General features: G+C 54.3%; 2 protein-coding genes across 2 annotated transcripts in view; both read right to left on the bottom strand.

Annotated features, from left to right (window-relative positions):
• Window positions 1–414: 414 nt before the first annotated feature.
• Window positions 415–3,982, bottom strand: LOC117873487 (acrosin-like). Its single transcript, XM_034762930.1, is given in 6 exon segments — window positions 415–691; window positions 1,954–2,152; window positions 2,467–2,732; window positions 3,234–3,437; window positions 3,850–3,932; window positions 3,935–3,982. Coding segments are annotated over 6 exon segments (1,077 nt in total).
• A 9,090-nt stretch (window positions 3,983–13,072) lies between these two features.
• LOC117873481 (acrosin-like) overlaps window positions 13,073–25,715 on the bottom strand; it is a 13,722-nt gene continuing 1,079 nt past the window's right edge. The window contains exons 2-5 of the mRNA XM_034762916.1: window positions 25,120–25,465; window positions 19,454–19,719; window positions 15,149–15,294; window positions 13,073–14,876 (exon numbers count right to left, since the gene is read on the bottom strand). Coding sequence (XP_034618807.1) covers window positions 14,046–14,876; window positions 15,149–15,294; window positions 19,454–19,719; window positions 25,120–25,465 — 1,589 coding nt within the window. The 3' untranslated portion in view covers window positions 13,073–14,045. The remainder of the gene's footprint in view (window positions 14,877–15,148; window positions 15,295–19,453; window positions 19,720–25,119; window positions 25,466–25,715) is intronic.

The raw sequence follows: 25,715 nt of genomic DNA, 5'->3' as shown, positions 1-25,715 counted from the left end.
TTCTCTGGCTCTGTGTATGCCACCCTTCCTCGTGCCCACTGTTCCAGCCCAGCTGGCTCTGTGTACCACCCTTCTCCACCCACACTGTCCCAGCGCACCGCGAGCCATCCCTCCCCTTCCTCGCTCCACCAGTCTAGCCCAGCTGGCTGTGTGCAGCCCCTGCTCCTGTGTGGTTCTGGGCATGGCAGAAGAGGTTGAATAGAACAGAGGCAGAGCTGGTTGTGTTGTGGGCACTGTTTTACTTCTGCTGTGAGGTAAGCTCTCAGTCTCCATCCACAAGGACAACGGGCAGGATGGGAGTTGGATGCTGGTACAGAGTCCTCTAGAGCAGTGGGCAAAGCGTCAGAAATGGTCACTGTCCATCTCAGCCTCCGCTGTGCTCTGCTCCCCTCCCTTCTCAAGTCCCCTTTCCCTTCAGGTCCTGTAGGAACTCGTTCAGCTTCCTGAAGAAGTCAGACAGACTGCTCTGGACTGACAGGCAGAGGCCTGTCCTTGTTCTGTGCCTGGGCCCGGGCCTGAGCCTGAGCCTAGGCCTGACTTTCCCCAAGATCCAGTCATGAAAGTGCTGAGTGGAGCTGTAGACCCCTGGCCTCTGTGCCTTGGCGCAGCCCAGTCCCCAGCTGGTGACTCCAATAACCCAGAAGCGCTTTGACCTTTCCTCTGTGCACATGAGGGGGCCACCACTGTCGCCCTGCAGCAGGGGAGAGAGGTCTGAGGCAAAGCAGCTCCACACAGTGGGTCAGGCTTGGCAGTAGCAGTGACTCCTTGGAAGAGGATTAAGGACCCACAACTCATCCCTCTGGCATCCTTCACTGGGAGACATTTGTCAGCTAGAGCTCAGAGGAAGGGGGCTCACCCCCAAGGCCTGGCTCGCGTTGGCAAAGCCCTAGCACGTGTTCCAAAAGGGGATCTTGCAGTGCCCCCCACCCCTGGGAATGGACTGTCTAGGGGCTGCAGCCAGGGCTTCCCCCATCAAGAGTCAGCTGCATTTCTGTGTTAGCTCATAGCTGGTTTGGTGAGTGCTGAGCAGTCAGCTCCCTCCCCTTCCTCCTCCCATACAGAGCCCTCTTGGGTACCACGCCTCTGAACGCAGCCACTCTGCATCGGCGCTATGGCACGGAGGCCTCACTCCCTGCCCTTGTGCTAAGGCACGAGCCTTCCTCCCAGCTCTGCGTACCACATGCAGGGTGTCGGCCTCACTGGCCCTGAGGAGTAGCTGGGCTCTTAATCCTAAGAGCTCCTGACCCAGAGTGGGTCTCTGAGTCATTGACGTTAGAGAGAAAACCACCTACTGGGCCCCTCTAGTCCATTCCTGTGGCCTATTCCCTAGTGTTCTGGCCGGTTCCATTGCTGGGAATCTTCCCGCTTCCTTTGGGAGGCTGCCACAGCCCAATGAAGCTCATTGTGGGCTCTACAATCCCCCTCCTTTTGCATAGCATCCCTGGGGCTTTACACCCCTAATACAATGACAGAGAGAAAAGCAAAGAGGTTTCCAGCTGAGATTACCCACGAGATGGGCAAATGGAAGGAGTTCTGGCACCTGGCAGACAGAGGAGAAGGCCCCATACCACTAGGTAGAGAGAGGCCAGTGCTGGACAAGCAGAAGGACTAGGGCATGGGTTTTTAAATGGGGCGGGGCAGTTTGGAAGGGACTGGGCACCAGTGGAGGAGCCTGGGGATGGGTGAGGAGGAATGATGTGGTTGCACTTTCTTTTGTATGCCAGAAACAGTGTCATCTGGGACTAAAGGAGACCATAGCCAAGGGTGCTGAAACTGTTCAGGTCGGAGGAGAGGGAGGAGGATCTGGTGGAAAAGGAGAGGGAAGCAAAGCCCTAGGTAGGGATATTGGAGGAAGAGAGGCAGGTTCCCAGGTGAGGATTCCAGCAGAGCAGGGGGAAGTGAGAGTTCTAGGCGGGGATCCCAGAAGAGGGGGTGTGAAGCCACAGCACAAGCATTTGAGTGGAGATGGGGAGGACTCTGCAGTGAGAGGGCTCCGGCCTGCGTACCTGGCAGCTGTCGATGCCTCCTTGCTCGTACCCTGCACACAGGTTGTTGCTGGCGATGGCCCCGTTGTACCAGCGGCTGCTGTTACAGGTCGTGATATCAAGGAGATGCACCTTGGCTTCCTGCAGGATGTCAGCTGTTTCCTGGGCTGCAGGGACATGAAGAATATTTACTGCACAGCTCTTAGCCCTATCTCCCGTTCCCCAATGCGCCACATGGGTGTGCCCCTCCCCCAGTGCCTAACCTTCACTCTGCTCTGTCAGTTTTGTGGGAGGTGGTTCTGCTAATGCATCCCCTCCTCCTCCTCCCTTGCCTGGGCGGGTGAGGTTTGGATCCAGCCCTTTTGGTGGGCACGTGCCCTTGGCTCAGTGAGGTGTGTGGGGCAGCTGCAGAGCTTCATGCTTGCCAGATCCCAGTGGTCCCAGCGTCTCTGCTGGGACAGGTGCCCAGTTAGACTCTCACATGTCTCCTGCGTGACTCCCCAGCCGCTGATGTAGCAGTGGGACAGGTTCGACACCTCCACCATGGCATCGGGCAGGCAGGCGGGCTGTGCATAGTCATTGCACGCGATGGGCTGGTCGAGCTCCAGCAGAGCGACGTCATTACTCTCCGTGCGCGGCTCGTAGTGCTCGTGCTGAACCACCTGTTTGATGGAGCGCACCTGGGCCTCAGGGCCACGCTGGGAGAGCTGGGATGCACCGATCACAACACGCCACTGCGGGAGCAGCCTGGAGAACAGAGTGGGCGTCAGTCACGGGGAGGAGGGGGGAGGGGATAGAGTGGTTCCTCTCCCGGCCAGTGCAGGACCCCAGAGAGATGCACTGTAGCTGGGTGCATTGCACTGCCCTATTGTCTGAGGCACAGGAGAGAGCTACAGCAAGGAGCCAGGTACAGAAAAACAACAGGGCCAGCTGCTCGGACAGTGTGTTCTCCAGCATGCTCTCACCTGAGGACAAGCTGTCAGTCAGTGCCCATGCCACCAGGGCTCAGCCTAGGTTGTGTTGATGCCTGGCCAGGGAATGGTGCCAGGCTGTGGGATAGGCCGTGGTGCCCAGCTGTCTCTCCCCATAAGGATCAGCCCCATGGCCTGGCCAGTTCCATGGCATTGCCCAGATGCCCTTATGGCTTGCAAGTGCTGGGAGTACATTGAACAGTGCGTGGGTGGCCTGAGCTGCTGGCCCCCTGCCTGGGCTGTGAGGGCATCCCTCCCCCAAGGTCACCCATCTCACCTTCTCTTGGCTTTGAAGCAGTGAGCTGCTGTGAGGACCCAGCGAGTGCTGATGAGGGACCCACCACATGAATGCCGGGGGCCCATTCGGGTGGGGATCTGGATGCTGACGAGCCAGGGCCAGGCCCCGGGCAGAGCATCTACGCCACCCACGATCCGCATCCCGCCGTAGCCAGACATCAGGGGGCGGCGCCCACAAACTGCACTGGAGACAGAGGTGTGTTACTGCCCTGCTGTCTGTGGCCTGACACTTCCCCTGGGGCTGACCTTTGCCCCAGGCTGTTTCTATCTCACTCCCCAGGTCTTGCCATGCATCTTCTGTGTCATGCCAAATGCATCTCCCTGGACACAGCACGTGGGCAGCAGCAGGGCCTAGGAGCCCTGTGTGTTACCCACCCCATGTGAGATGGCCCATGGGATTTATATGCCAGGGCCTCATTGCTAACCCAAGAGGCACAGATGTCACCTGAATCTGGGTGTGACCCTGGGAAGGGGGCAGGAATCCCTGTCATTCAAGACAGCCCCATGTTGGGGGGAAGCCAATCCCTTTGGTGCTTGGGAAGTGCCCCATCAGGGCCACTCTCAGTATTTCCTCTCACGGCCCAGGTGTCACTTACTCACAGCTGCCATTCATGCTGTGCGTGGGCCAGACCAGGGTGTGGAACAGGAGGAGGGAGAGCAGCAGCATCTTCCACCGGAGCACCAGATGCCTGCATCTACGGAGACTTGCCTCACCACTCGTGACATCATAAACCAAGTCCTGGGCCTCCGTCCAATCAGTGTCTGGCCAATATGACATCACATAGGTCTCTGGTTTCCTCCTTCCTTTGTGACAAGCAAGAAGAGCTGGGAAGGCATCAGGGCCAATTCTGTGAACACTGAGAGGGTGACATGGACGGTGACTTCCATGGACGATGGAGATACCTCTGGGGCAGGTAGGAACGGGTAGGCTACTGGCACGTCTGCTTACAGCACAGAGGGAAATCTCCTTGAACAGTGTATCCAGCTTGGCCACCCTGCTCTCCTCCCACACTGCTCTCTCTGTAGTAGGGCTCACTGGGTGCATAACCCACACAATGTAGCTTGTGTGAGCATGATCTCCAGGCACTGTGTGCCCTGCTGAGGCATCATGGAGTAGCTGCCTACATTCTCCCAGAGTGCACTGATACATACACTAGAACAAGAAACGTAGGACTGGCCAGACTCGGTCAGCTCCAAGATCCTTCTAGTCCAGTGTCCTGTGCCCAACTGTCCAGAGAAAAGTGTAAGAACCCCAAAACAGTAGATGAGGGATAACCTGCTCCTCTCCCTCCCCCCAAAGGTCTGATTCTAATCTTTAATTGTTGGAGATTGTGCTTCAGGATTTAATCCAATGTTTAATATTCCTCCCAATACCTCTTTTTGCCTTAACTCTTATAAATCTGGATATTCTCATTATCCATCTAAATGTCCAGTCCTTTTTGGACTTTTGCTAAATTTTTGGCCTTAACGACTTCCAGTGGCAATGAATTCCGCAGACTATGCATTTTGATGGACAGTATTTTCTTTTACTGGTTTTTGAATTTGCCACCTTTTGATTTACTCAAACGACCCCTTGTCCTTGTGCTGTGAGGCGGGGAGAATAGAAGCTCCTGATCTAACTTCACTAGATCATTTATTACTTTATAGATTTGTATCATGTCCCCTTTTATTCATCTCTTCTCTAAAGTAATAATCCCAATCTTTTCAATCTCTCTTCATATGATAGTTGTCCCAGGCCTCTGAGCATTCCCAACGCCTTTCTCTGCACTCCTTCAAATTCTGCCATATCCAGGTGAGGCCGCCCCCTTGAATATATAACAGCGTTAGACTCCAGTCCATGCCTTATGCGTCCCAGCACCTTGTTTGCTGTTTTGAGCTGCTGCACCGACACCCAGGTTTCTTTCTGAGCTGGTAGAGCCCTGTACAATGTATGAGTAGTTCTGATGTTCCCCTCCAATGTGCATTACTTTGCATTTATCTACATTGAATGTGGGCAGACACATGTCCCCACATGGTGCATGGTTGTGAGGTAAGAAGCTGTTGCCAGCAGAGAGTGCCCGAGGACAGCAACAGCGGGGTTCGTTGCCCGGTGTGCTTCGCACCAATAAACACACCAGGGGGAGAAGCAAACAAAGTTTATTTGGGATCCCAAAGCGGTGCAAGGAGACAGGCACGTCTCAGATCAAGCACACTAACAGGAACAGTTTTTCTTCTTTTATACATTTTGCAGTTAAGCCTCACCCCCCCCCCCTTCCCCTCCCTTCCTCCCCTTTTACCCCTCCCTTCCCTGGTAACAATTACTAAGCAAATAACGATTACATTTAAGCAGTTAAGTCATTCTTGGCAGCTATAAGCCTAGCTTGTTAGTAACTTCTTTAAACCGTTATCTTGTCCTTTTTCCCTTCAGCCAGAAACATGCAGGCCTCATTATTACCGCTTGATACCGGTGTGAGCAGGGGGTTGCACACAGATAACTGGTTGCTTACATATTCCAATTGCACCTGGCTTTTGAGGTTGATTAGAGTTTAAACATGGAAGGATAGAGTTTGGTTCACTTAGGCCTAGTGCAGGAAGGCTTCATTGACACTTTGTGGCCTTCCACCCTCCCGAGTTACCTAGGGTGAGGCCTAGTGACGTCAACAAAGCTGTGCCCAGTGTGGTGGGGTGTGTCATGGGGAAGAGGGGGTGAAGTTTGGCCAGGATCTGGCAAGAGGCCCTGCTCACAGTTTGCACTGGGGGCAGCCCAGCTGATGCCTGCAGCATGTACTGCACAGACTGGGTCTCTTTATGACAGCAGAGATGTATTTAGTGAGTATTTAAACCATGCTTTGACACTGCAAAGCACCAACTAATGGCTCAGTATCATTACTCATTTCACTTGTGCTGCCAGGGGCAGGGAATACACCAGAGATGCACTCAGGAAGTCAGCATTGTTCGAGAGCTTAGCTTTTCCTGCTGCACACCCCAGTCTATCTGCAGGGAACCCGTCAGACCTAGGCCATCCATCAGCAAGGAAAAAGCTTTCTAAGTTGTAAAGGTGCGAGCAGAGCCTTCCAGACAAGAGCCTCCCTCTGAGTGTGACGGTAATGGGGACACCTTGCCAGAGAAGTCAGCCTCCTGCAAAGGGCGAGGCCTTTGAAAACAATTCTCCTCCTGTGTAATTCTAATATAGTCACTTCCTGTGGGCATGGTGGATTTGAATGAGGAATAAGGGGTGCCTGTCTGAGGCTTATAAATGCCCTGCAGCTGGTATCAGGGTTCTTCAGTGGTGGGGAATGCCAGGGAGCCTGAGTGCCCAAGTAGCCATAGCAGAGCAAGGTGCACTGGAAGATTTTAAGGTCAGAAGAGAACATAATCATTAAATAAATTAGGCATTATTCCTACTCTGAATGTGTCTCACTCCAGCTTCCAGATCTTGTTCTGCCTTTGTCTGCTAGGGTAAAGAGTCCTGTGCTATCAGAAATCTCCTTCTCATGTAAGTAGAATATCAAGGTTGGAAGGGACCTCAGGAGATATCCAGTCCAACCCCCTGCTCAAAGCAGGACCAATCCCCAGACAGATTTTTGCCCCAGATCCCTAGATGGCCCCCTCAAGGACTGAACTCACAACCCTGGGTTTAGTAGGCCAAGGCTCAAACCACTGAGCTATGCCTGCCCCCCTTGTACTTGTAGACCAAGATCAAGTCACTGCTCAACCTGTCTCTCACTCTAAGGCGTGTTTCCCAGACCTTGAAATGTTCTCATAGCTCTTTGCCTAATACTTGCCAATTTATCAGTATCCTTATGGAAGTGCAGACCCAGAACTGGATACAGTATCCAGCAATGGTCTCACTAAAGCTGTATATAGAGGTAATACCATCTCCCTAGTCCTACCTGATATCCCCTTGTTAACACAGCCAAGGATCACATGCACCCTCCTAGCCACAGCATTGCCCTGGGAGTTCATTCCAGTTGTTTTCTACCATGACCCCTAAGTCTTTTTCAGAGGCACTGCTTTCCAGGATACAGTCCCGCCCCACTGATATCCCGCTGATAAACCTACATTCTTTGTTCCTAGCTCTGCAGCTGATGGCAGTGTGGGAGGGGACTGCCATGATTTTTCTTTCACCTCCCTCTCTCCCAGCTCCCCAGACTCATTCTTTCACCTCCTGACTGGTTCTTCAAGTAGGATTACCATACGTCCGGATTTCCCCGGACATGTCCAGCTTTTTGGTGCTCAAATCCCCATCCGGGGGGAATTTCCAAAGAGCCGGACATGTCCGGGGAAATAGGGAGGCATAAGCCAGGGTCCGCCCAGCACGATCCGCTGGGTCCACAGCGCAGCCCAGCTGCCCCAGCTACAATGCTCAGGTGGGGAACGGAGGGGGCTCGGGCGTCCCTCGCGGGCAGAGACCCCCCCGGCCACTGGGGGACCCTTCCTGTGGCCCCATTGCCCCGCGCAGCTTGGAACCCAGCGCCACGGGAGCTGTTTCCCACGGGGACAGACAGGCCGGGGAATGTGCTCGGCAGCAGGAAGGAAGCTGCGGCCAGGGCTGCAGGGACCCACGCTGCCGAGCGTCTGAAGCCCCCAGCAGGCAGAGGCTGCCAGGGGAGCGGGGGAGCAGGGCAGGCAGGGGACGCAGAGGCTGCAAGTGCGGGAGGGTGCAAGGGCTGCAGGGCGAGTGGGGAGCAGGGGTCTCAGAGGCTGCAGGGTCGGGGGTGCAGGGGCAGGGCAGACGGGGCGCAGAGGCTGCAGGTGCGGGGGGTGCAGGGGCTGAAGGGCGAGTGGGGAGCAGGGGTCTCAGAGGCTGCAGGGTCGGGAGTGCAGGGGCAGGGCAGGCGGGGGCGCAGAGGCTGCAGGTGCGGGGGGTGCAGGGGCTGAAGGGCAAGTGGGGAGCAGGGGTCTCAGAGGCTGCAGGGTTGGGGGTGCAGGGGCAGGGCAGGCAGGGGCGCAGAGGCTGCAGGGGCGGGGGGTGCAGGGGCTGCAGGGTGAGTGGGGAGCAGGGAAGCACTTAGCAACCGCCAACCAAGATCAGAGTGGGAAGGAGGAGGGGGAATGCAGGGTGCTCAGAGGAGGGGGCAGAGTTGGGGTGGGAGCTTTGGGGAAGGGGCGGGGCTGGGGCGGAGTTGAGGTGGGGCCGGGGGTGGGGAAGGGGAGGAGTTGGGGCAGGGCCAGGCCCCCGTGGAGTGTCCTCTTTTTTCAGTGTTGAAATATGGCAACCTTATCTTCAAGGTGATTGCCCATGTGGATCCACACAGTTAGGGTGAACACTTGCACAACAGGCAAGGTCGGAAGCCCTAAAAACAGCATCCATTGGGGGCCACTCATCCAGGCTTTCAAAGGCATAAAAGGGCCCCAAACATCCCGTATGCCCTCCTACTCTGTGAATGCTTTCCCCAAGACTCTGAAGAAGGGGAAAGTGAGCAGGGTCATAATTACTGCGGTGAGGAATCTTTTTTTTTTCTTTGAGATCTGTCCCATAGATTCCCATGCTGGGCAATTAACAAGCAGCCCTGGGCCTCTAGGAGCACTAGCTACAAAGTGCCTGTGATTTGGGCATCAGCTTGAGGGAGTCGTGCTGCATAAGGGGTGGGTAGAGCTGCAAAGTGCAGCTTTGTATACATCAGTGAGGGAGCCAATGTGGAGGCTTTAGTCCTAGCTTAGCCCTGGTCTACACTACGAGTTTAGGTCGAAGTTAGCAGCGTTAGATCGATTTAACCCTGCATCCGTCCACACGACAAAGCCATTTTTGTCAACTTAAAGGGCTCTTAAAATCGATTTCTGTACTCCTCCCCGATAAGGGGATTAGCACTGAAATCGACCCTGCTGGGTCGAATTTGGGGTAGAGAGGATGCCATTCAACAGTATTGGCCTCCGGGAGCTATCCCAGAGTGCTCCATTGTGACCGCTCTGGACAGCACTCTCAACTCAGATGCACTGGCCAGCAAGACAGGAAAAGCCCCGTGAACTTTTGAATTTCATTTCCTGTTTGGCCACTGAGGTGACCTGATCAGCACAGGTGACCATGCAGAGCTCATCAGCACAGGTAACCATGGAGTCCCAGAATCGCAAAAGAGCTCCAGCATGGACCGAACAGGAGGTACTGCATCTGATCACTGTATGGAGAGATGAATCCGTGCTATCCGAACTCCGTTCCAAAAGATGAAATGCCCGAATATTTGAAAAAATCTCCAAGGGCATGAAAGACAGAGGTTATAACAGGGACCCGCAGTTGTGCCACGTGAAGCCTAGAATCATAGAGTCATAGAATATCAGGGTTGGAAGGGACCTCAGGAGGTCATCTAGTCCAACCCCCTGCTCAAAGCAGGACCAATTCCCAACTAAATCGTCCCAGCCAGGGCTTTGTCAAGCCGAGCCTTAAAAACCTCCAAGGAAGGAGACTCCACCACCTCCCTAGGTAACACATTCCAGTGCTTCACCACCCTCCTAGTGAAATAGTGTTTCCTAATATCCAACCTAGACCTCCTCCCCTGCAACTTGAGACCATTACTCCTTGTTCTGTCATCTGCCACCACTGAGAACAGCCGAGCTCCATCCTCTTTGGAACCCCCCTTCAGGTAGTTGAAGGCTGCTATCAAATCCCCCCTCATTCTTCTCTTCTGGAGACTAAACAATCCCAGTTCCCTCAGCCTCTCCTCATAAGTCATGTGCTCCAAACCACTAATCATTTTTGTTGCCCTCCGCTGGACTCTTTCCAATTTTTCCACATCCTTCTTGTAGTGTGGGGCCCAAAACTGGACATAGTACTCCAGATGAGGCCTCACCAATGTTGAATAAAGGGGAACAATCACATTCCTCGATCTGCTGGCAATGCCCCTACTTATACAGCCCAAAATGCCATTAGCCTTCTTGGCAACAGGAGCACACTGTTGACTCATATCCAGCTTCTCGTCCACTGTGACCCCTAGGTCCTTTTCTGCAGAACTGCTACCTAGCCATTCGGTCCCTAGTCTGTAGCAGTGCATAGGATTCTTCCATCCTAAGTGCAGGACTCTGCATTTGTCCTTGTTGAATCTCATCAGGTTTTTTTGGCCCAATCCTCTAATTTGTCTAGGTCCCTCTGTATCCGATCCCTACCCTCTAGTGTATCTATCACACTTCCTAGTTTAGTGTCATCTGAAAACTTGCTGAGAGTGCAGTCCACACCATCTTCCAGATCATTAATAAAGATATTAAACAAAACCGGCCCCAAGACTGGCCCCAAGACCGACCCTTGGGGCACTCCGCTTGAAACCGGCTGCCAACTAGACATGGAGCCATTGATCACTACCCATTGAGCCCGACGATCTAGCCAGCTTTCTATCCACCTTACAGTCCATTCATCCAGCCCATACTTCTTTAACTTGGCGGCAAGAATACTGTGGGAGACCATATCAAAAGCTTTGCTAAAGTCAAGGAATAACACATCCACTGCTTTCCCCTCATCCACAGAGCCAGTTATCTCATCATAGAAGGCAGTCAGGTTGGTCAGGCACGACTTCCCCTTCGTGAATCCATGCTGACTGTTCCTGATCACTTTCCTCTCCTCTAAGTATTTCATAATTGATTCCTTGTGGACCTGCTCCATGATTTTTCCAGGGACTGAGGTGAGGCTGACTGGCCTGTAGTTCCCCGGATCCTCCTTCTTCCCTTTTTTAAAGATGGACACTACATTAGCTTTTTTCCAGTCATCCGGGACCGCCCCCGCTCGCCATGAGTTTTCAAAAATAATGGCCAATGTCTCTGCAATCTCATCCGCCAACTCCTTTAGCAACCTCGGATGCAGCGCATCTGGCCCCATGGACATGTGCACGTCCAGTTTTTCTAAATAGTCCCGAACCACTTCTTTCTCCACAGAGGGCTGGTCACCTTCTCCCCATATTGTGCTGCCCAGTGCAGCAGTCTGGGAGCTGACCTTGTTCATGAAGACAGAGGCAAAAAAATCATTGAGTACATTAGCTTTTTCCACATCCTTTGTCACTAGGTTGCCTCCCTCATTCAGTAAGGGGCCCACACTTTCCTTGACTTTCTTCTTGTTGCTAACATATCTGAAGAAACCCTTCTTGTTACTCTTAACATCTCCTGCTAGCTGCAACTCCAAGTGTGATTTGGCCTTCCTGATTTCACTCCTGCATGCCTGAGCAATATTTTTATACTCCTCCCTGGTCATTTGTCCAATCTTCCACTTCTTGTAAACTTCTTTTTTGCGTTTAAGATCATCAAGGATTTCACTGTTTAGCCAAGCTGGTCGCCTGCCATATTTACTATTCTTTCTACACATCGGGATGGTTTGTTCCTGCAACCGCAATAAGGATTCTTTAAAATACAGCCAGCTCTCCTGGACCCCTTTGCCCTTCATGTTATTCTCCCAGGGGATCCTGCCCATCTGTTCCCTGAGGGAGTCAAAGTCTGCTTTTCTGAAGTCCAGGGTCCGTATTCTGCTGCTCTCCTTTCTTCCTACCAAAGAACCAGAGAGGCAAACTGCCACTCTGGGTCAGAGCCCCAGACATGCTGCTTCTATGATGAGCTGCATGCCATTCTAGGGGTTGCCCCTACAATTATCCCACCCCTGTTCTTCCCTCCTCCCCAACCCCTCCCAGGCTACCTTGGCAGTTATCCCCCCATTTGTGTGATGAATTAATAAAGAATGCATGAATTTGAAACAACAATGATTTTATTGCCTCTGCAAGCAGAGATCAAAGGGAGGAGGGGAGGGCGGTTGACTTACAGGGAAGTAAAGTGAACCGGGAGGGGGGGGGGGTTCATCAAGGAGAAACAAACAGAAGTTTCACACCATAGCCTGGCCAGTCATGAAACTGGTTTTCAAAGCTTCTCTGATGCACAGCGCGCCCTGCTGTGCTCTTCTAACTGCCCTGGCTGCATGTAATCAGCGGCCAGGCGATTTGCCTCAACCTCCCACCCCGCCATAAACATCTCCCCCTTACTCTCACAGATATTGTGGTGCGCACAGCAAGCAGTAATAACGATGGGAATATTGGTTTTGCTGAGGTCTAACCAAGTCAGTAAACTGCGCCAGCGAGCTTTTAAACGTCCAAAGGCACATTCTACCACCATTATGCACTTGCTCAGCCTATAGTTGAACTGCTCCTTACTACTGTCCAAGCTTCATGAGCGTGGGCGCAAGGGGTAGGCTGGGGTAGGTGCAAGCGCGCAGTGCTGCTGACAGGGAGAGCAGCCTGAGGCAGAAGCCTCCAGCTGGCATGATATTCCAGGCAGGACTGAATCTCCATTAGATGAAACTTAAAGAAGAGAATGACCTGGAGTCATTCCCATTTTTGTCCAGGCGCCCCTGACCAACCTCACCGAGACCGGCCAAGAACACCCATGTCTGCCCAGGCGCCCCGACCAACCTAACTGAGGTCAGTCAGGAGCACCCATGGGACGACAACGACGACGGCTAGCAGTCATATTGCACCGTCTGCCATCCGCAAGGCAAGGGGATGCTGCTGTGTGGCACTGCAGTACCGCGTCTGCCAGCAGCACCCAGGTGACGTACGGTGACAGTGAGCTGAGCGGGCTCCATGCTTGCCGTGGTATGTCGTCTGCACGGGTAACCCAGGAAAAAAGGCAAGAAATGATTTTTTGCCATTGCTTTCATGGAGGGAGGAAGGGAGGGGGGCCTGGCGATATGTACCCAGAACCACCCGCGACAATGTTTTTGCCCCATCAGGCATTGGGAGGTCGACCCAGAATTCCAATGGGCGGCGGAGACTGCGGGAACTGTGGGATAGCTACCACAATGCAACGCTCTGAAAGTCGACGCTAGCCGCGGTACTGTGGACTCACTCCGCCGACTTAATGCGCTTAGTGGTGGGGACACACAATTGCCTGTATCAAATCGATTTCTAAAAAATCGACTTCTATTAAATCGAACTAATTTTGTAGTGTAGACATACCCTTAGTGTGCACTGATCTCCCCAGGTGACTGAACAGCGGCTAGGTGAGAACAACTGAGGTACAGTCCGAGTCATTTGTACCACCTGGGAGCTGTGATTGACTGAACTGGCTCATCCCTCCATGTCACAAAGTTGTGAGGCCCTTGCAGATACATTTGGTCCCACCTACAATGTAACTGAAGCGCTGTGGGCAGGCCCAGCCTCCCTGGGAGTGAGGCTTTTGAGAAAACACAGAGGGGCTAATGACCTGAAAGAGTCTAGGCAACTGAAGCAAAGGGCTGCCGTTCAGGAGCTCTGGATTCAATTCCTGGCTCTGCCACAGACTTCCTGTGTGCCTCAGTTCCCCACAGCAACACAGGAGCCAACCTATCTACCGTCGCTCCTCTTCCCACGCCTCACGTCTAGCTTGGCTGCAGAACCTGTGGTCGCAGGAAACCATGGGCTGGAAGGGACCCACAGGAGAGCAGGACACTCTGCGTGCTCTCCTCACCATCCTTGTCCTCTCAATCTCCAGATCTGTGGGGTCGCAGATTATTTTAGGAAGGTGCATGCAGCAGGGGATGGGTGAACATACAGATGGGCCCCTATGGGCAAGCTCTGCAGGGCCTCCGTGTGTGCGACTCAGGCCTGGTGCCTTGGCTGCCTGAGCAGTGCTGAGCCATCTAGGCACACGCCTCAGTTCCTGGGGAGGAGCAGGGACACTGGTGCCTTCCAAGGGCCCCAGGCTAAACAGACCAGCAGGGCACCCAGAGGGCAATGCAACACATGTAATGCATACGGGGTCTGGGTCACTCAGATCACTGTCCCTCAGGGCACAGGCGCTGCTGGTCCCCTCCAGCCGCTACAGTCCCCCCATAGACTCTTCTTCCCAGTTTGTCTCAGTCATTCTTAAAATCCTAGGTGGTTCCAGACCTCTGGGGTGCAGACAGGGCCGAGACAGCTGGTGGGGAGGGGCTGCTCACTTTGTGACGGGTATGGGTGTATATCTTTGGGGGGATCAGTAGTTTCAGGACAATTACTGGTCTGCGGGGATAATTGGCTTTGGGGGGATTCATTTGTGGGGGGTAAATGGCTTTGTGGGTGAGGAATGGTCTGTGTGGGCTCACTGGTTCTGGGAGAATGGCTGGCTTCGGGGAGACGTAGGGTGTCTCTGGGGGTTCGTAGGGTGATTCTGGGGGTACGTAGGGTGGCTCCAGGGGGGAGACTGGCTCGGGGGGTAGGTAGGGTGGCTCTGGAGGTATGTAGGGTGGCTCCAGGGGGGCGACTGGGTCAGGGGGTATGTAGGGTGGCTCTGGAGGTATGTAGGGTGGCTCCGGCGGGGCGACTGGCTCGGGGGGTATGTAGGGTGGCTCTGGAGGTATGTAGGGTGGCTCCAGGGGGGCGACTGGCTCGGGGGGTATGTAGGGTGGCTCTGGAGGTACGTAGGGTGGCTCCAGCGGGGCGACTGGCTCTTGCAGGACAGGGAGAAGGACAGGTGCGAGTTTGGTGGCAGCAGCAGGAGACGGGAGGGGCACGATCTGTGGTGGCAATATCTCCTCAGGCGTCTTCTTCTCCTCAGGCTCCAGGAACCCCGTGTTCTCCAGGATCCACTCCAGAAAGGGCTGGGTAGAGGTGTAGAGGCCCAGCTTGTAGGCCTGGGCACAGTCTTGGCCCCAGCTGGTGATGCCAATCACGTAATACCGGGATGTGACCTCATCTTTGCACATTAAGGGTCCCCCACTGTCCCCCTGCAGAAAGAGGGAAGGAGTGTTACTGAGGGCTTGTGACCGTCTCCAACTCCTTAGCACCAGCTGCAACCCCTCAGGCCCAAGCAGCCCTGAGAACTACAGAGCTCAGCTCTCCCCCCGGTCCTGTGCTCATTTCTGGGGGAGGGGGTGTTAATTGGGGGGCAGGGCCGTTGCTGGCTGGGGACAGGCTAGTGATGCCCAAGGAGGGTGAGAGGGAGAGGGGCTAGTGCTGGGGCGGGGGCTGTGCAGTGAGAGGGTGCCGGCCTACGTACCTGGCAGCTGTCGATGCCTCCTTGCTTGTACCCTGCACACAGGTTGTTTCTGGCGATGCCGCCGTTGTACCAGCGGCTGCTGTTACAGGTCGTGATATCAAGGAGCTGCACCTTGGCTTCCTGCAGGATGTCGGCAGTGTCCACGGCTGCAGGCAAGGAGAGGGTTTCAGCTCTGTCCCTGTTCATCCAGCCCAGATCCCGCCCTCAGCTCTGCCCCTCCCTTCTGTGCCCTTGCGTCTCCCTCCCCTCCCATAGCACCATGTCTCAGTGCCCCGGCACAGGTCAGGTCTGGCTCCTGGACTTCTCCCCGTGGAGCCCCGGGGACTGTCATTCTGACTCCTGCTCCAGCAGCTAGGGCCCAAAGGCAATGGCCGGAGGGATGTGGGGGGTGGCAGCCTAGGCCCCTCGCAGTCACTGTCCTATTCCCCCTCCTATTGCCATGAGTAAACCGTCACATCATCACTGTTTGGTCACCCCAGGGATGGCACGCCTCCCAGCCATGGCACCCAACAAGCCCAGATCCGACTGCCCACCCAGACCCACACAGGGCAGCTGGGGATTTTAGTGATTGTTCCCAGCTCTTTCTCCCCACCGCGGCTGGGGGAAGGCGAAGACGTGACTTTAACTCTTGAGGCTGCTGTGAGATCTGTGCTCATTCGCCTCTCCTCACTAATGGGCCACAACGCCTCGGCCCCGCTGCCCAGAAAGCCTGGCTTCTGCTTCACAGGCTTCCTCCGTGTGGCTGACGGCGTCACTGCTCCCCAGGCGCATAGGTGCTCTTGGCGGTGTCTGGCACCAGTTCTGCGGAGGGCCTTGAAGTGGGCTGGGCCCGCCAAGGTAGCCATGCCATGAGGATAGCATGAGGTAGAGATGTGTGCGTACGTGAACGGTGCCTGATGCATGTTGAGGCTGAACGCGTGTAGCTCCGTGCAACAAGTGGTGACAGCCCAGCCTGGCTCACAGCGCCCGGAGTACCGCAGCCAGGTCGGTTTGGTGTAGCTGAACGGGAGTGTTTGTGGCCACGGCTGTCCTTGTGTCCAGGCTGAATGGGGCGGTCAAAGGATGCTGGCTACTGTGATGCTGTGAGAGTAGCTCCCATCCATAGAGGGCTCCAAGCCCTCTGCCTGCCAGCTTTGGCTTCAGCCTCCCCTCTGGTGCTCTCTGGTCTGGACGGGGGTCGTTGTGACTGTGGGTACACAGCTTGATGGGACAGCGCCAGGGCAGCGGGACAGTTACCCATCACCACTGTCTGTGAGCGTGCTCACCGGCAGCAGCGGAGCTATTCTCAGGCTTTCCATCAGGTGCGAGGTCTCCAAGGCAGGTCACTGGGCCAAGGGTCCTGCCGTTAAATCCCACTGGCAGATGAAGCCGAAGGTGCTGTCTAAGCAGGAGGCGGCCATCCACCAGAGCTGTGTCCCCTGCAGGCAGGGCCTCATTGGGCCATGCCGTGCAGCTATTAAGCAAAAAAGACAGAAACTCCCTGCCCCAGGGAGTTTAACGCTGTTATTGCTATTTACGTGTACGGTGAGAGTGCCTAGGCGGGCCAGACCCAGCTCCCGGCCCCACTGCCAGGTGCTGTTCAAACGCAGTCCCTGCCCCAGGAGCTCACCCTCTAAGACCAAAAGACAACAGGTGGCTTCAGGGAGAGCAGTGAGACGACGCTGGCCAGCAGGACGAGCCAAGGGGCCAGCTCCCCCGCTACCTAGCTGATGTTGAGGGTTTTCAGGCCTTCTGGTAGAGGGGAGGTTTGATCTGCTGTCAATTGGCAGGGCGGGAGGGTTGAAGAGAAAAGGGGAACTAGAGAAGGTAACAATTGTTTTCACACTAAGCAGTACTCCCGGCATGTCGGCCTCCCAACAACCTATACTCTGCTGGCTGACAGATTTCTCTGTCCCAGTCATTCGTCTGAATCCCTCCACCACTTATTTGTCTCCCCTCTAAGGCAAACAGTCCCAGTCTCTCTTCACAGATCTGCTGGTTCTTGGCCCATTTCTGAATTTCCCTCCCTCCCAACCCAGTGACTGGTATAGCACATAGTGCCCGGAGGAGGGCGTTCCAGTTGCTGTGCTAACAGTCCAGTTACCGTATGCACCTGAACAGCTCGTTTGTGGCTGGGGTGGCTGCTGCACATTGAGCAGAAGTTTCACTGGGCTGCAGGCCCCTGTGCTCTGTGGTTACAGTGAGGTTAGAACCCAGCAAAGCGTGGGCTGGTCTAGTTAGTCCTTCCCCCGTGCAGCGCCCAGCACTGAATTCCATCCGCCTTTGTGCTGCCCATGCCCCAGCCGGCTCCAGTCCCTCTGACAGGCCTCACTGTCTTCTCTGGAACTGACTGTGTCGGCTGCAAGATTTGCCCCCTTGCTGCACAGCCCCCTTTCCAGAACCTGCCCCAGTCCTGGTACAGCTCCCTGGGCCCCGCTGCTCACCATCTGCCAAGGTGAAAGGTGACCATTTAGTTGTGCTCGTCTCTTAGCCAGTTTCTCGCCCAAGGCAGCACTTGGCCTCTCCCCCCAGGACTGGCTGACTTTCCCTAACACCCTCTCCAGAGGACCCCATCAAAGGCCTTTGGAAAGTCCAAATAAATCAACTGGTTCCCCATTATCCATTATTTTAGTGTCACACAGAAAGAATGTGACTAGACTGGAGAGGTGCGCTTTGCTGGGTAGAACCTACAGAGGAGAAAGCAAAGACACTGGGGAAACGGGGTAATGCTCTATGGGCAGGTTATTGCAACCATGCGACTGAAGAGCCAGGGCTAGGCACTGCAGCCGCCAGATGCAGGTAGGAGGCAGCCCCGGTTGAGTAGGGGCTGGTGCAGATGATGACATGGCACCTCCTCGCCTGCCCCGCCCGTCGTAACCAGACTTGTGGTGTCCGGTCAGTAGATGTGAGCTGGGAGAGGCACATCACTCATTGCTCTCTTTGTGAAGAGCAGCACCCCGATAGCTTTTCTGCAGGCTCTGTTAGAAGTAGCTGTCACGTGTTCAGCCAGTCCACTGGCTAATTCTGCTCCAGCCCACGAAGGCCACCGAGCGGCGCAGACAGAACTGCTCTCTGACATGGGACCAAGTTCCCAAAAGTCACCATCTGGGAGGACTCCAGTCTCCGTGTGGACAGTACCTCAGAAACAACAGCCCCAAATCTCTTCTCCAAACCCTCCGCCTCGGGTTTCTCACAGGTTCCAATAGCCCTTCCCCATGGCTCCATTGCAGCACTCTGCCCTTTGGCACATTCCCTGCCTGCAGGGCCGTCCCTAGGGGTTGTGGGGCCCAGGGCAGACGTGATGGATTCGTCTCTTCTGGGACCCACTGTGCCAGCCAATCACACCGGCCCACGGGGCCCCCCAAAGCGCGGGGCCCAGAGCGGTTGCCCCGATTCACCCTACCCAATGGATGGCTCTGCCTGCGCGAGCGTCTTGCTCCCAGACGTGCTGTTTAACCTGGCCCCCGACTGACCAGCACGATCCTCTCCAGCCAGCTCCTCCCTGAGCAGTGGGACACCCCTGACAGACAAGGGGGTGGAAAGGGGATTTTCTAACTCTGGCCACCCTAACCCCAGTCACAGCCCAGCTCCTTTCACATAGGCTCTTTGTGCAGCCTGTTAGGAAGCTAACAGCACCTGCTGGCCCGCTTGGCGGATGACTGTGCCCAGAGCAAAATGCCCAGTGCAGACTCCTGACCAGCTGGGAGCTTGTCCGGTTCCTGGCGTGTTAGGGGCTCAGTAGGATGCGGTACTGCAGGATGGCACCATACAGGAACCCCCTGGTGTCACTGCCATGCAAATTCACCCTGATGGATACATGGACCATGAATGATAACACCCCCCACCAACAACGGCTGCAGCTGCATGCCACTGCCCAGCACTGTGTGTCACCTACACCTGTGCAGAGCAGGTGACAAGTATTCTCAGCCCAGCATTCGCCATTCACACCCCGGGGGTAGCTGGCCAGGTGTAAGCAACCGCTCAGGTGCCGTGCCGGGCAGAGCCTGCCTCTCTGTCCATAGGGGAGGAGTAAGTGAGCCCCACCCACAGGGCTGCTGGCAGTGTGGGGCAGGAGGGGCGTACAATGCATTTTCCAACCCCTGTGTGTGCCCCCATTCATAACTGCAATGCATGCGTGCTGCCATGAGGGTATCTGCATGTATGGTGCCCGTACGTGTATTTGCGTGTGCATCCCCATGCGACTAGCTGCGTGTGTGTGTCCCCATGTGTGTCTGATCTAGGGCAGCCCAGCTGTAAGGGCTGGGTCTGTCTCTCTCCTAGACCCCCCGGGGTAAGAAGGTGGCACCCGCGCACACAGCCCCTCACTGTTCTGGGTGGTGGTGCCCCAACCGCTGATGTAGCAGGGGGAGAAGGTGGTGACAGCCATGAGTGCACTGGGCAGGCAGGCCGGCTGTGTGAGGTCATCAAAGGTCACAGGACGGTCAAGCTGGATGAGGGCGATGTCATTTGTCTCCTTGCGTGGATTGTACTCCTGGTGCAGCACGGCCCTGTGGACTGAGCGGATCTGCACCAAGTCTGACAGGTGGGACAGCTCTGAGATGCCAGTCACAATCCTCCACCGAGCCAGGACCCTAGACATGCACGCACAGCTGGGTTAGTGCATAGACCCAGGCCTGCGGACCCCTAACACCCACCGTACATCACACACACACAGCTGGGTTAGTGCACAGACCCGGGCACCCCAACCCCTAACACCTACCGTATGTCACACATACACAACTGGGTTAGTACACAGACCCGGGCCCAGTGGTTCCATAACATCCACTGCACGTCACACACACACACAGCTGGGTTAGTGCACAGACCCGGGCTCCATGGATCCGTAACACCCACCGTACATCACATGCACACAGCTGATTACTGCACAGACCCAGCATCACAAACCCCTAACACACACCGTATGTCACACACACACACACACACACACACACACACACCTGGTTAGTGCACAGACCCGGGCTCCGTGGTTCTGGAACACCCACCGTACGTCACACACACAGCTGGTTAATGCACAGATGTGGGTCCCACAGACCCATAACACCCACCATATGCCACATACATAGAGCTGGGTTAGTGCACAGAGCTACAGACATGGGGCCCACAGATCCATAACATCCACTGTATGTCACACACAGACTGGGGTCTGTTGGTGTTACAAGTGAGATTGAACCTGGGATCTCTGGAGCTAAATGCATGAGCTGAAAGCCACATGGCCCTTAGCTAGGGTTACCATTTTTTAAATTAACAAAAGGAAGACACTCCAAGGGCCCCCGCCCCCACCCCAACTCCGCCTCTTTCCCAAAGTCCCCACCCCAACTCCGCCCCCTCCCCTGAACGCTCCGCCCTCTGCTCCTCCCCCTCCCTATTTTTCTGGACATGTCCGGCTTTTTGGAATTGACGACCAAAAATCCGGACATGTCCGGGAACATCCGGACGTATGGTAACCCTACCTTAGCGAAGGCTGTAGCAGACTCATTAATCTCTAAGTCATCTCGGTGCCACTAGAGGGCAGAGAGCACCACCCCCAGGAGGTGTGTGGGTTACACACGCACAGCTGGTTAGTGCACAGACCAAGACTACTATTTTTGACACACTAGCTCAATCAGAGCTACCATGCGTACGTCTCCTCGAGCTGGGACTCCCTCCCCAGCGTCAAGGGCAGATGGAGCCTTGGAAAGAGACAGCCTGTTTTGAGTTAAAGACTCCAACTGATGGAGAATCCACCACATGTCAGTTCTTCCAGTGGCTCATTGCCCCACTCACACAGCTGCACCATATTTTTAGTTTCAATTTCCATTTCCAGCTACTGGGGCACCATCCCTTGGGCACTTTGCTAAACCTAATGACAGTGAATAACGACTGTTTAATTGGGACAGTATAAATATGCGCTCTGTTCAAAGGGGCTGCATTTAGCTAGTTGGGAGGGAAATGGGAATGTCCTGCATTTTTATGAACTAGTTGTAGGACTCCATACCTGTCACCGTGGTATTGCTACGCAGTGGGTGCAGCAGGGTTAAAATGCTGCACCTGGGACAAAGCAGGAGACACAAGGTGTTTTGTCGGGGTGGTATGAATGGATTGTTAGGGACTGGCTGGGACCAGCCCATATAGGGACTAGGGACTAACCTAGTGAGGAGGGCTTTAAACTAGGTTTGATGGGGGCAGGTGACAAAAGCCCACAGGTAAGTCAAAAACATGGAGACCTGGGAGAAGAGCCGGAATCGGGGGGGATGGGCCGTTACAGCTGGGATAAGGGAGAGACAAGAGAGAACATAGGGGGGAAATCAAATCAAATCTTAAGTGTCTGATAACTAATGTGATAAATATGTGGAATAAGCAGGAAGAACTAGAAATGCTAGTTAATAAACACAACTATGACGTAGTTGGCATCACAGACTTGGTAGGATAATACACAACTGGAATATTGGTATAGAAGGGTACAGCTTGCTCAGAAAGGACAGGCACGGAAAAAAGGGAGGAGCTGTTGGACCGAGGCTGAGATGGAAATAGGAGACAGACCTGTTGAACGTCTATGTTTAAGGATAAAAGGGGTAAAAAATAAGGGTGATGTCATAGGCTCTGACTCCGTGGGTGCCACCCACCAGCCAGTGGTTCTGGACCCCGGGGCTGGACACTGATTAGCTATTTGGTGGCCTTGGGGCTAGCCGCAGGTCAGTTGTTTGGGGCCCTGGGGCTGACCACAGATCAGCAAGTGGCTGGCAGGAGGCACTCGGGAGAGGGAAGGGGGCGGAGAGGAGCGAGCAGCAGGTGGGTGGGTGGTAGCCCTTGGGGGAGGGGGCGGAGAGGGTTGGGAAGAGGCAGAATGAAGGCAGGGCCATGGGGGACAAGCCCACATGGGAGCAGGGCTTGGGGCGGAACAGGGGTGGAGCACCCACTGCCCTGGGAAAAACAAAAGTTAGCACCTGTGGTGATGTCATGGTAGAGGTCTACTACAGGCCACCTAACCAGGAAGAAGAGGTGGATCATGCTTTTTATAAACTAACAAAATCATCCAAAGCACAGGACTTGGTGGTGATGGGGGACTTCAACTACCCAGACATGTGTTGGGAAAATAACACAGCAGGGCACAGATTATCCAACAAGTTCTTGGAATGTATTGGAGACTATTTTTATTTCAGAAGGTGGAGAAAGCTACTAGGGGAGAGGCTGTTCTAGATTTGATTTTAACAAATAGGGAGGAACTGGTTGAGAATTTGAAAGTGACAAAGGCAGTTTGGGTGAAAGCAATCATGAAATAGTAGTGTTCATGATTCTAAGGAATGGTAGGAGGGAAAACAGCAAAATAAAGATAAGGGCTTTCAAGAAGGTGACTTTAGCAAACTCAGGGAGTTAGTAGGTAAGATCCCATGGGAAGCAAGTTGTCACGGAGTATGGGGGGACACAAGGCCCTGCACCCCCGGCTTTCTGTGATTCACCATGACTCTCAGCCAGCCAGTAAAGCAGAAGGTTTATTTAGACGACAGAAACACAGTCCAAGACAGGTCTTGCAGATACAGACAACAGGACCCCCCCCAGTTAGGTCCATCTTGGGGTCCCAGGGGCACTGCAGCCCCACTGGGGGATCAGAGTCCCGTCTGGGCTCCACTCCATTACACCAGCCAGCTCCTGACCACTCCAACTCCCTCCAGCCTCTCCCCCAGCCTCTCCCGGCTCCTCCCCCAGCCTTTGTCCAGTTTCCTGGGCAGAGGTGTCACCTCGCCTCCAACCCCCTTCCTGGGTTCTCACGTTACATGCTCAGGTATCTTCCCTCAAGGCCAGTCTCCCATCCCCCAATGCAGACCGTCCCAGCCAACCTCCCCACTCAAAGACCACATTAAGAACAGTCCCAGTTCGTCACACAATTCTAAGAGGAAAAACAGTTGAAGAGAGTCGGCCGTTTTTTCAAAGACACATTATTAAGAGCACTAGAGCAAACTATCCCATTCCATAGGTAAGTTAGAAAGTATGGCAAGAGACCACCTTGGCTTAACCAGGAGATCTTCAATGATCTGAAACTCAAAAAAGAGTCCTAAAAAAAGTGGAAACTAGGTCAAATTACAAAGGAGGAATATAAACAAGTAACACAAGTATGTAGGGACAAAATTAGAAAGGCCAAGACACAAAACAAGATTAAATTAGCTAGAAACATAAAGGGTAACAAGAAAACATTCTACAAATACATTAGAAGCAAGAAGAAGACCCAGGACAGAGTAGGCTCATTACTCAATGCAGGGGAGGGAAACAATAACAGAAAATGTGGAAATGGCAGAGGTGCAAAATGACTTTCTTGTTTTGGTTTTCAAAAAGTTTAGTAGCGATTGGACATCTAACACAGTGAATGCCAATGAAAATGAGATAGGATCAGAGGCTAAAACAGGGAAAGAACAAGTTAAAAGTTACTTAGACAAGTTAGATGTCTTCAAGTCACCAGGGCCTGATGAAATCATAGAATATCAGGGTTGGAAGGGACCTCAGGAGGTCATCTAGTCCAACCCCCTGCTCAAAGCTGGCCCAATCCCCAGACAGATTTTTGCCCCAGATCCCTAAATCCCCTCAGCCCATGACCCTCTGACCCTCACTGAGGCCATGTCCGCATGGGTGGAGTGTGTCATTCAGAAAATGTGTTGTCATGACTTAGCCTCCAGTGTAGACCGAGGGGCAGGCGACAGTGAAAACTTCTTAGCTGGTCGTGGCTAATCTGGGGCACCCCTTTCTAAAACGATTCACTTCCCCAAGGCAGGCATGGCCTGTGTGCAGAACCGCAGCACCTGGCAGCACGTCTCATGTGAACAATGAAAGAGGTGCAGCACACAGGGAAAGGGGTGGCCCCAGATCCACACCCTTCCCCTCGCCCTCTTTGTGCAGGCTTGAGGGGAGAGAGAGACCCAGCAGCCCACAGCTAGCGGAGCGTCAGATCTACAGTAAAGGTGAGTGAGGAGCTCCGCCCCGTCTCACTCGCCAAGGCACCCGGCCATTCCCCCAGTACTGGGCCCGATGCCATTCACCATTTTCATCAGTGCTCTGGTAGTGAATATCAAATCGCTGCTGGTACAACTTAGAGATGACCCAGAGATGGATGGGGTGGTAAATAATGATGAGCCGTACAGAGCGATCAGGATCGTTTGGTCAACTGGGCCCATTCAAACAACATACATTTTAATACAGCCAAATGGAAAGTTATGCACCTAGGAACAAGAAATGCAGACCACAGCTACAGAATGGGGCCTGTGACACTGAACAGGATTTAGGGGTCATAGTGGACAAGTAATTGATCATGAGCTCCCAGTGTGACACTGTGACAAAAGGGCTATTGTGATCTTTGGATGTATAAACTGGGGAGAAGTGAGTAGGAGCTGGGAGAGGATTTTACTTCTGTTTGCAGCGTTGGTGAGTCCCATGCTGAACGCTGCATTCAGTTCTAGTGCCCACATTTGAAAAAGGATGTTGAAAAATTGGAGAGGGTGCAGACAAGAGCCACGGAAGTGATTCAAGGGCTGTAGAAAATGCCTGACAGTGAGACAGACAGAGCTCTGTCTGCTCAGCTTAGACTGAGAAGTGACTTAAGTACAGTGCATAAAGGCCTGCATGGAGAGAAAGTACCAGGCAACGACACCTATTCAATCTAGAAGAGAAAAGCAGAACAAGAACTAGTTGCTGGAAACAGAAGCCAGACAAATTCAAATGAGAAATTAAGCCCAAATATTCAACAATGAAGGCGACTAAGGACTGGAACAAACTCCCAAGGGCAGTGGTGGATTCTCCATCTCGCAGTGTCTCCAGATCCAGACTAGATACTTCTGGAAAATGTTTTAGCCGAACCCAAGTTATTGGACTCAATACAGGGGGTCGGACTAGAGATTCTAATGGTCCCTTCTGGCCTTACATTCTATGGATCAGCTGCTCAAGCTCCCCAAGCGTCTTCCAGCCCCACCGTCTCCCTAGGCTCCTGGCACAGACTGCCCCCGTCTCACCTTCTCTTGGCTTTGAAGCAGTGAGCTGCTGTGAGGACCCAGCGAGTGCTGATGAGGGACCCACCACATGAATGCCGGGGGCCCATTCGGGTGGGGATCTGGATGCTGACGAGCCAGGGCCAGGCCCCTGGCAGAGCATCTACGCCACCCACGATCCGCATCCCGCCGTAGCCAGACACCAGGGGGCGGCGCCCACAGCCTGCGGAGAAGATCAAAGACAGGTTGAGTAGATCCCGTCTGTGTGTGAAAAGTAATGGCTGGGCTGTGTGAGACTGAAGGGACCCACTGAGGGCATGAAGGAAATACACAGATCCCCAAGCAGTTCCCCAGAGCCGTTTCCACTCCCCTGACAGCAGAGATGGAGTTAACAAAGAACCCAGAGGTCAGACATGCCCCCCCACCCGAGTCCTGCCAACCCACAGCCCCCTGCTACCCCTGCCCTGGGCTCCATGCCCCCCAGCTCTGCCAACACCCCTCAATCCAACCCACAGCCCCGTGCTACCCCTGCCCTCGGCTCCATCCCCCACTGCTCTGCCAACGCCCCTCAATCCAACCCACAGCCCCCTGCTAACCCTGCCCTGGGCTCCATCCCCCCC

Source organism: Trachemys scripta, chromosome 1 (genome assembly GCF_013100865.1).
Source record: "Trachemys scripta elegans isolate TJP31775 chromosome 1, CAS_Tse_1.0, whole genome shotgun sequence".
NCBI classification, from domain to species: domain Eukaryota; kingdom Metazoa; phylum Chordata; order Testudines; family Emydidae; genus Trachemys; species Trachemys scripta.
The sequence above is the reverse complement of the archived record's forward strand: the minus strand, read 5'-3'. Positions and strand labels throughout refer to the sequence as shown.